This window comes from Limulus polyphemus, unplaced genomic scaffold (genome assembly GCF_000517525.1).
Source record: "Limulus polyphemus unplaced genomic scaffold, Limulus_polyphemus-2.1.2 Scaffold2215, whole genome shotgun sequence".
Classification (NCBI taxonomy): Eukaryota; Metazoa; Arthropoda; class Merostomata; order Xiphosura; family Limulidae; genus Limulus; species Limulus polyphemus.
The window spans coordinates 70,945-82,946 of NW_013667825.1; the positions used below are offsets into that span (position 1 = coordinate 70,945).

At 29.2% G+C, this 12,002-nt stretch overlaps 1 protein-coding gene across 1 annotated transcript in view; it reads left to right on the forward strand.

The window, feature by feature from the left end:
• Positions 1 to 12,002, forward strand: part of LOC106466299 (SID1 transmembrane family member 1-like) — a 185,677-nt gene that overhangs the window by 68,246 nt on the left and 105,429 nt on the right. The window contains exons 9-10 of the mRNA XM_022394275.1: positions 2,064 to 2,098; positions 10,762 to 10,827. Coding sequence (XP_022249983.1) covers positions 2,064 to 2,098; positions 10,762 to 10,827 — 101 coding nt within the window. The remainder of the gene's footprint in view (positions 1 to 2,063; positions 2,099 to 10,761; positions 10,828 to 12,002) is intronic.

Sequence of the window (12,002 nt, forward strand, 5' to 3'; positions counted from 1 at the left end):
ATTTGTAGCTTGAAAAAGTAATGTAGACACTATTTCAAGCCTAATTTGTTAGTTGTAAGCTTGAAAATATAATCTTTGTATTTTGATTCAACTTGTCTCTGTACTTTTGATGATCCCTATTTCCTTTTTAAATTAACAATTTTTAGTTATTGTGTATCTTAAGTTTTTTATTACCATTCATGGAGCATAAATGTTAAGCTACATACATGCATATGCATTTAGTTGAATATTACACATTTTTCAACAATTTACTGCTGCAATAGCTTTTTTTTCACCCAACCATTATTTACTGAGCCAAGTGGTTTACCAAGCATTTAACAAGCAAAATACACAAATCAGTAGAATAAATCACCACTCACAAGAATAGAGAAATCTACTATGGTAATTGTCTACTGTTAGAAAACTCTGAAATAGTTGCATAAAACCAAGTAGAAACAAAGTACAATGGGAAAGTCGAGAAACAATGAAGAACAGTGAACTTGAGAAATGATGAATCCTCAACGTCGTATTTTCCAATGAATGCCCTATAAGTTGCACAAATGATTTTCCAATTAATTTTCCATTAGTAAAACACCAGATTTTTTCAATGGTGGAAAGTGAAGGATTTTGAGAAATTCTTCAGGGTGAAAAAAATGAATGTTCTTGAATTAATTTTAAAACTTCTGCATAACATACACAATACTGCATTCGTTACTATTGTCCAAGTTTCAGTAAAATAATCATAGCCATGTGTTCTGTAGCAGTTTGTAAAACTAATCAATAATAATAAAACTGAAGACTGTTATAAATATACACATGGTTTACTATAATAAAACAAACTATTTCCAACTTGTATTAAATGGAGCAGTTCTGACAACAATAATGGTGCTTGAATAGCTTCTACATTTCTGCAATGCTTGAATGGCTTCGAAGAACTTATGTTGGTATCGAAGAATAACATAGAAAACTTTAGAGGTTGGAAATCTCAACTTTCAAGAAACAACATAAAAAATAGCCCTACAGCCTTCACAGGAGTGTGTTTAGTAGCTGTTCATTGATTTTGACAGAGTATACATAGCCATTTTTGCTAATGGCTACAATGTTTGAATGTCTTTGAAGAGAAACTTGGCCAGTAGCGATGAAATAACTGATAAAATCTTTCCTTCTCTTTCAAGAGTCAACATAAAAATAGTCCTATGACCTGCACAAGAGTTGTTCTTGTTGGTTTGAATAAAATATTCATAGCTGTTTTTTTCTGTAGGCTTGTGAAACAAGAATAATATGGAGAACAAATTGGTGAATTTTGTCTAACAATCGGAAAATCAACTTTTTTGCTATAATGTACATTTTAGCAGCCTTAGCCATTGAGATAGAAGGTCTTGAATGTTGTTTCAAGAACAAGTCTGCTTTTTGTGAAATTCCTTGGCAAACACCATTATGAACCATTATGTATATTGTAATAAAAATTGGGTAAATCACATGAACAAATCTGATAAACCTATGGAGCTTTTGATAGGTAGACTTGTTTTGTGCCTTTACCCCTGAGGAAAGTGTGTAAATTTATTGAAAGTGTTAGGGTTTTATCAATTTGCTTTTGGACATGCATACTTGTAACTGTAATCTTACAGTTGAAATAAAAGTCATTGGTATAGATCACTAATAATACAACCAAATTATCTAGAGATAAATATACTTTGAAACAAATCTGAGTTTATGCCAAGATTTAACACACATTTTGCATACTTGTACAAAAATTATGTTTGAGTTTATAAAAAACAACAGCAGAAAAGGTTTTGCAAATGTGTTGAATTTTTTACACTTAGAAATGCTTTGAAGAATTTACTTTTGCCTTTATTGTTTTTTATATACCTTATTCAAAGAATTAACAAGATTAAACATAATAACAGAAATAAGAAACAATAATTTGACCTGTAGATAGGTTCAGTTAATAATCATATTCTAAGACTTAAAGTAAGTGTTTAATCATTTTTTTAAACAGTATTTTTTCTTGTGATTTCATGTGGAAGTTTACATGTACAACCGTGTTGATGTATGTAATCCTTTTTTTGTTTTTTTGGCTCCAGAGCGTGGAAAACACCCTCAGTGAATGTACATAAAGGTAATGTACTTTATTAGTTTTACATCTCTGATACTGTCAAACTCTCCAGGATAAGTTTTGGTTAACCATTTGACATAAACAATTAACTCAGAAGTCATGGAGTTAATTTTTTTAATCTTATCTGCTTCAATAATTTAATTATTACCTTAGTTATATTCATATTGTGAATCTAATTATCATGTAAAAGTCATGCTCCTTACATGATTTGAAAAACTTGAAGAATATGATAGTGACATAACTCTCACTTATTCCTGCAGACATTTTTATCTTCTGAATAATGTACAGAGATCAAATTTATATTTAAATAGATAGGGCTATCATGCATAAAGAACCCATACACTAAGAAGCATACTTAAGTTCCACTATTTAACTGGTACCAGTCATGCACTAACTATGTAATGGAATGTTCTATAAATTTTAAATTCACATTGAACTATTCAGTACCAGCAAGGACACACAGTATTCTATGATAAAAGGAAGGGAATATTATAGCTATTGAAATTGTACCATTACATAATTCCTTCTTCTTACCATAGAAATCATATGTCTTTGAATGACACAAAATGTAAATGTACACAAAGTTTTAAGAACGAAAAACAACAACAAAGATACTTCAGTATAAAATCTACTGACCTATCAAATGTTAACTCTCTGTGGAATAGATGAGCCCAGTGTGAGCAGTCCAATTTGTAATCCTAAACGATCTTCTAGGATGCAGAGACCATTCACCGAGTTGAACAACTTTAGTTCCTTTGACACCATCTTGATCTAATATTACATATGAAAATTCTAACTGTTCCTGGTAAATCGCTGTTACTCTCAGAAACTAAATCACTTAATATTACAGTTGTCATCAGCAACATTTTCCCTGTATTCCCAAATCAGAATTATTCAAATTAATATGACATTAAAAACCTTCAAGGATTATTGATGATTGTAACTCCCAATCCCCACCAGCACAGGAATAATTGATTATGAATATGCTTCCGTTGTGACATTATAATTGAAATTACCTCCATAATTCCTAACAAATTCTCCCTGTTAAAGTAAATCTCTAGAAATATTCTTTAACCCGTAGCATCTAGACATGACTCTTTTGCTCATATTTTAACCATTTATAATGTTACATTAAAAATTTAATTACTTTTATTATCAATTTATATCAGTGAACTTGAGATGGAAATGTAGTTTATAATTCATATTTTAACGTTGTCTAAGTTTTAATTTTGTAATTTCAAAAAGAATACTTTAATTCTCAAATTTTTCTGTCACATAATGCAACTGAACTCTGATCTTCCACTTCAGATAGTTTTAACTTCAAAAATAGGTTGTTGCACTTTTCAATTAAAAACACAAACTAAATGTAATTATAAGCAATAATCTATAATTTGCTCTTATTACCTTCTTGATATGCTGAGAAATCAATGACTTTGTCAAACTCACCAGAGAAGTCTCCTCCCTTTCTGATTTTAGAAATTGCTTTGCTAATCAACTTTATAATGCAGATTGACATGTTCATATCTTATAATAATAATAATAATAATAATAACATTACAGTTGATCTTGCCATTCGTAAGTATGCAGTCAACTCTAGTTTTTATTTCTGTTATCATCATGTAACTTACTCCAAACTGTTAACATTTTTCTAACCTATTTATGGTTTATTTAGAAAGCCAGATAAATTGTAACAGTTTTGGGACATTCTATTTTAGTGACTGATAGATTTGTTGTGTTCAAAGATTCACATTTGAAATATAGATGAATTCTTTTTTGGATACTCAAATTTGTGAGGCTCAAGGAGACTTAGGGAAGAATTGCTTTCATTTTTACTTGAGCACAAATGAGCATGAATACATGTTGAACACCAAAAAACCTTGTATTTTATGTATGTTCTTTATTTGTTGTTATATATTTTGTAACAAAAGTAGTTAAAGTGTAAAAATTATAAATTTTCAGCTTCACTTATCAAAACCTCATTAAAATAAAATGTCCAATATTTCACAAGGTTGTGTCTAAGTTTAGTGAGTGCCATATTTCAGGTGCTGTTTATGATAGGTTTACCAGAAACAGCTAATGAGCTTATGCTGTGATTTCTTGCTATTTTGACAGAATAACTACTGCTCCAGTGGTTACAAAGTACAGCAATAAAACTATAAAATGTACAGAAAACATGAAAAATTTAACAATTGAAACTGTACAGAAAAATAATTTGAACCTTTCTGATCAATATTTAAGAAAGCAAAATAACTTGAGAGAAATGTTTTTTCATACTTTATCTGATGTTTTGGCTTATGCCTTTTTCTAGGGTCTTTGAGTATCACAGGTTACAAAATTGATTTCAAATGATAGTAACCAAACAGAATATAAAAACTACATTTTTGGTCAACACTTTCAGAGGAAAAAAAATGGTATTATTCATTTTGTATTTTGCAACTTTTTATTTTATTGTATATTGTTGATTTCTCTAAGATAAAAAAAAAGTATTTTTATTGTTAGCAGGAAAAATCATCTTTCACTCGCGCTGACTCAGTATAGGCTTTAGAAATTTGCAGACAAATCTTTAGTAAAAGTATTTTATAAAAGAAAAGGATCTGATTTTTCTGTGTGCCACATAATTTTAATGTTACCTAAAAGCTTGCACATTTTTTCAGAGTAATAGTAATATTTAGATTGTAAAACTTCACAGATATGATGTCATACAATGACTCTGGGACTTCTTCCTCAAAACCTCTTCCTCATCTCAACAAAGACAATTAATGTTATGATAAGCCCCAAAAGACATACTTGTAGGTATAGAAATCAATTTACAATTAACCCATCAAAGCTTCTCCATCATAACACTTGGACAAAAAAAAAACTATACATCTTTTTATACTTTAATTTTTTGTTTTATTGCCATTTGACCCATGCCTAACTTGGTGAATGTGTAGCTCATGTTACCCTGTTGAATTATATAACTCACAAGCTTTTTATGAGCATACCTCGTGAAGAATTATTATTCTTATTTTTCATTATCTAACCTAATAAGTTTCTAATTTTTTTACCTTTTAGTTACTTTTATAATAATAAATTAATAACATAAATGGAATACAAGAAATATAGTACTTACCTTTGTCCTTCTTTTTCTGTCAACTGTCATTGAAAGTTAAGCCTATTGTCTTATAATAATGGTATTAGTACAGTCAGTTTTTATGTAATTAAATAATGCACCTAAGAACATAGAATAATAATGTGCACAAAGCAATGTCCTATAACTATCATAGTTTATTTAGCTCTCTAACTATGTGATAAGAGTTAGTAAAAATTTATCTACACTTATCAGAATGATTATCACAAAAGAAATTTTCAAGCTGGAGGTGAAACAGACAATACTATTTACAGAAACTAATGTAATATAATACATCATTTGATAGATTAATTAACATTTTGACTTTTTACTGGTTATACATAATATAATGTAAAATATTAAAGAGAACTATTGGCAATTTGTGAAAGAAAAGATGTGACAAGTGGGTCTGACTTTGTAGTTTATGACCAGAAGTTTCAGTTTTGCCAGGTGTCAGTTTTTGTGTATGTATGGGCAGGATTCTTTACAGTAAGTGTCTGTGACTTGTTGGTGATAAATTTCAACAAGGAACAAACTGCAACAGTCCATTTGTTTTAAAGTAATATATTAAAACAATTCAAACATGTATACAGATGTATGTTACACAGTTGTATCCAGAGCTATAAATAATTCTATCTTTTTTGTCAAAGCTAACAGGCTGATTCAGTTACTTTAGAACACAATTTGATGTGATGAATTATTCTTCCTGGTCTTTTATTAAAATACAGTCTGTGATAATTTCTCTTTAAAATGTCATGTCATGTCATGTGTAATGTGATACCATGAAAAAGTGATCACTTTCAGATGAGTATGTAATAGCCTTTTCTGACTCAAAATATTCATACACTCTGATCATAAAGATATGTACTAGTTATGTATTTAGAATTTCCGAGATGGGGAGATCCTTTGTATTTTATGACATTATAAAACAAAGAAATATAGATCAACTCGGGGCACCAGAACCATCCAGAAAGAGACCTGCAACAAGTCATACCCCGACCATAGTAAGTAAGGTGCAGTCTCTTGTAACACGTGAGAATCTATGAAATTAAATGTCAGTGGCACAAGTCATCTACTTGTCCTGGGCAACATTACACAATTTAAAAAAAATCTTTGTTTATAAAAATTACATGTGTTTTGTACACAAGTTGTTTTATGATATATCGAGTAAAGGACTACTGTAGAAACTGTATGAATGGGAACTAGCCAAGGAAAAATGGAAGTACGTGGTGACTCTTGATGAAGCATATGTGTACCTTGATAACTGTAATAAGTTTTATGCATTTTACTACTGGAAAATGGGTAGAAAAAAAATCTGCACTTATATAGAGCTTAAAAATACGTTTAAGACAGGAAGATTTAAGTAACGAATTATTACCAATTAAATATGTAGCTGTTGAAGGAGGATTTCAACCAAATATAGTAGGTAAAGCATTTAAGAAATTTAAGAAAGGTTTAATGTTAGTTAAAAATACTACATTAAGATTTACTGATGAAAAAACCAAAAAAAACATTAAGTTTACCTTATATTCCAGGATTAACAGTTCAATTATTTAGTGCTTTTAAGAAGTAACAAAACTTTTATCCCATCTTTAAACCTATAAATAAGATTAAAGGAATGTTTGGGAATACTAAAGATAGAATAGAATTGGAAGATAAAACTGGTGTTTACAAAATAGAATGTAAATGTGAAAGTAGTTATATTTAAAAGGAATTTAAAATACAGATTATAGTAAAATAAGGGTTATGAAGAAATAAAATAGAAAACTCAGCTGCAGCACGTAAAAACAACACAACTTAAAATCTTATGGGAAAAACTACAATTTTAACTTGACTTCCCAATATTACAGATTTAAATGTTAGTGAATCACTAGAAGTAAAACTTAAATAACAAAAAAGAAGATTAAACAAAATGAAGGGCTATCAAGTCAAACATTGGTATTCAGCGTGTTGTGTTATAAAGGCTGACCAAAGAATTAGATAAATAACAATGCAATGTAATATCACATGACAGAGAAAAAAGTATAAATTATTGTGTCTTGCACATAACTTCTAAAGATGACATAGAGGACATCGAAACAATGTACATGTAGAATGTGCTTTTAAAGTGGAACCTGTTGTTGGCTTCTATAAAGTTTTTGAAATTGTGTAAGTATAAAATGTTGATTTTAATGGTTTATTAAATTTTAATTAATTACCAGTTACTTCATCATCACTTAAATATTTCTTAATTGTTTTCATAACAAATGTTCAATATGGTTTCCATTGGTAATATTCAACATCTTCAAATTAGTTGACACGTTTCATACAGTGTGTGTGTAACACATATTTATTTATTACCAGAGTTGTATCATTTATTATGTTTTATTTAATATTATGTAACTGTGTGTAATTAATTTATTATAACACAAGCCTGTGATGGTTTTATTGTCTTGATATTTCTACATGTTCTACAGTAATTCCTGTTCACTGAATCCAAAAATGATATCCATTTTTCTCCATCATGTACAGATTTTTCACAAAACATCATAAAGCAATACATAAAAGAAAGACCACAAAATGTAATTTTGAGACTAAAAGACATAGATTTCACACACACAAAAAGAAACAGGATGGATGAGGATGCATATTCGTTTGTCATCAATGTTCCTTCCTTTTCTTCAGTTTGTGTGTATTTTTTGTTAACAATCATAATAATATAAAATGTTCATTGTGGTAAATGAAATAATAATTTGATCTAAGTGAGAGTTTTTTTTTTCTTCCCAATTTTCTCATGATGGAAAGAATTAATATTATTTTCAAAATCTGCAATTAAAATCAAAACAACTTTTATGACGTTTAAATTTGCAGGCCTGTGTAATTAGTAAATAATTAATAAATATCTATATATTAAATTGCTTTTCATATTATCATTAACCTTGTAGTCAAGTTGGTACGTATCAAAGGTTTCAGTAAATTATTCTTGATGAAAATGGTTATTATTAAAGTTTGAAATGGGGAAGCTATTTGTGGAACATCTTGTATATTTTTGAATTATATCATTTTATATCAGACCTGGGTGCTAGATTTGGCATACCCGTTACATTGCAAAACGAAACAAAAAATTGGATAGAATAGTTTGAAATTTCATAAGAACTGTTTGGAGATTATGGTTCTTTGTGGGATATTTGTATGAATTCACTGTTTTGAAATTTGAAAAAGATTTCATTGTGACATTTTTTTGTTTGTTTTTCAAGAAACAAACAAAAATTCTTATCTTCGTTTTAGATTTTAGTTACTAACTTTTATGTCTTCCAACATTCTTTAAAACTTTAATATAAATGTTTTGTTTTATAAAACTATAAATTTTAATTTTGTTTTGATTTGGGAACACAGCATACAGTTTCATTGTGTTTATAATCACTGACATATGATAAGAATAACTTTTACCATACCACAATTATAAGCAAGACAACTTTTTTATTATCTGTAATTAGTAGGTTTTGTATAGTATATGTAATAAGTTTGAAACCCATTTGGTATTTTTGTTTTGGTTATATTTCTTTTCACCAATATTCTTTGCCCTTTCAAGCAATAAGGCCTAATGTAAACCAAATTTAATATAATGGTTTAGTTTGCAAAAAAATTTGATGTGGTCAAGTGGAAAATGATTTAACTAAGCCTACCTCACTTTTTTTTTCATACAAACATTTCCTATCATATTGCATCATTACAATTCAAGTGAAGTATAAAAAGACAAAGGAAGGTTTTTTGCAAGCTTTAAAAAATAAAATCATTACTATAATTGTAGCAGAACTTGTTCACAAGCATTTTCTTCTAGTTAATTTTATATTACTTTGTTCCAGTCTCTTCTTGAGTTCCTGCTGATCTCACAGCAATATCAGCTGTAACAGTTGATAAGAACATAAAAGCTTTCATTACATATTTAGATCACTAGCCTATGACTTCTCAAACTTGAGGCAATTATATCACATGATGCCAATTGAGGTTGAGAAACAAAGATTAGCAGAAAAACAATAAAATTCCTTTGTAATCAAATTATATGGTCAAATAAATGTTGTTGTTTTTTAAACTATCATGATTTTCCTCCTAGGAGTCTACTAGTACTATATTATTCTTGGACAAAAAGATCAGGTAATTTGCAAATATTAATGATTTTGTTCAGAGCACATTCAAATGAACCAAAAACCGAAATTTTTGATTCTGGAAGAACAATTACAAGTTTATTTTTCTTCAATTTTTTAATTCAGTGGTACAGTTTTTCTCTTGAGGTGGAATGCACCCAGGTAGGTGCATCAGTGTTTAATATGTAGCTATGAGCTATTGCAACAGAAAAGTATTCATAATATATTTTAAATGTTTGGTCACAAATATTCAAATTTTTTCTGCCTAAACTTGCCTTTGCTTTATGAGAGTTTGGCCTATATAGTGCAATGGTTTTGTGTAAAATGAAACTTACTGTTTAATTCATTAGTCATAAAACCATAATAGCCGGAAAAATGAAGTTATAAGGATTGCTTTGTGAAGTATGTCTAAATGAGAAAATAAATATTCAACAACATCTGGTTCCCAGTATTTTTGTTGTTGAATTTCTTATTTTCAACTGGATTAATAAGCATCCTAGCCATGCTTTTATTATCATATTATATACATTTTATTCCATGCTAAATATAGACAGTTACATATACTGCTTTTACTTATTTCAGATGTGTTAAATTTTGGATATTAATGTGTTCTCTGCAAACAGAAAATAGCTTACTCGGGAGTTGACTTTAACGGATTTCCTGAACACGACACTGAAAAGTTGAAAAGTACTCTTGCTTTTACATAAAAAAACTAACCCTAATTTGGAGGGTAAAGCTTAAGTACACACACACACATATATATATATATACACACACACAGTTGACCTCCCATTAACATCATTCCCAATTACATTTCATTTTTGTATCATTTAAGAAATATTAAATAAAAGTAAAAAATTACAAAAAAACAACAACAAAACACTGGACAATCTTTCCATAAATTCCTTCCTTGAGTTAGCTTTACTGGCTTTATTATACCATTGCTAGCTGAACTTTTTGTCAGTATTGTACTGTGGTATGTATTATTTATTTTTGTGTATTCTTTATTAATTTTTATTATTGTATTATACTTTGTAATATACATTGAACTTTATCATACATAGCACATTCAATTATGCTGCTGGAACACAACTCCAACTTGTACCTTTATACCAATGTGGAATTGGGTCCCCAATAATGTTGTTTCCAATAACATCGCAGTTCTCAAGAACGTAACCAGGTTATTAATGGGGGTCGACTGTATATTTATGTAAGAACCTGTATACAAAACAAATCTACTATAATTTTATGATAGTAAAACAACAGGCTTAAAAAATAAAACAACAAAGACAAGTACAGAAATACATGCATTTGAGATATTTGCTTTTTTTAAATTGTATGTAAATCTACATATTATTATAAGATGATTAATGCTACCAAACTTATTTACATAAGTTAACTGTTGTATGTGATTTTTTTTAAATCTTGGCTAGAGAGAAGTGATAGTGCATCATGTACTAGGCAACCACGAAAGATGCGTAACTATGGAAGTATAACAGGTATTTGTGATATTTTAAAACCACATTTTCTGAATTGAAGCTAACGGTAAAAAATTTAAACATTTTTGGGTTGATGTATTTAAAGTTGACTTAAAATTATTCATGATACTGTATTAAAATTAAATGTTATTGAGTCATATCTACACAATTATTATACATAATTGTATATATATATATATATATACACACACACACACACACATGTACATTCGGAGCCAGCCCATTGTAATTTTGTTTGTAGACAAACTCCTAGCAACAAGTATTTTTTTTAGTATATTTCTTTAGTTTCCTCTTCTACAAGGAACATGCTCCTAATACACATATATGTTTCATCACCTAAGTGTAGTTGTGTACATTTTGTTCACCATCACATGATAAATTGACTCCATAGAGTTGTGTTCATATAGAATCATAAACTTTATTCCAAGAACTAAATATATGTTAACCTTTTGGGGGGGGGGTCAATAAAAGTGTTCCAAAACACAACATTAATTTCTTGATGACCTAATACATACATACATATATATATTGGTTATGAATAAACAAATGTGGTTAAAAAAAGTACTTTTTGTTAATTTAGCTGTTAAGACATAACTTTCATCTAATTATAGAACATAAGATCACAACTAGGGAAACGTTGATTGATGCCATTTGGCTTGGTGGGTTCCAAGTTCCAACATTGTTTTATTTTGGAGAAGCTTTCACTTTTGTTTGTTTGTTTGGAAATTAGTTAAGACAAAAATATTGAAATGTTATGATCATAGGAGTTGGAATGGTGGGCTAGTAGTTTACTAACATGTTAACATACATCACGTGTAATAGTTAAACAAACAGCCTAAATGTCTATAATGTGTAAGGTTTAGTATACTCTAATCCCTTATAGTGATGGCACACGTCGAGACACAAATTCAGTATATAATGCTGGTTGAATACAAGAAGGGAAACAATGCCTTTGTAGCACAAAGAATATAAAATAAGTTTATGGAAATGTTTTTAACGTTCGTAAGTGTCAATGATGGTTCATCAAATTTCGTTCAGGTGACTTTAGCCTTAAAAACTGTGATGACAGGGGCTGACATGTTGGAATTGATTGATGCTCTGAAGACGATTTTTGAGTCTAACCTAAGGCAACACACTTGTGAGATGGTTCTGAAATGGCATGTCTCTCATGAAAC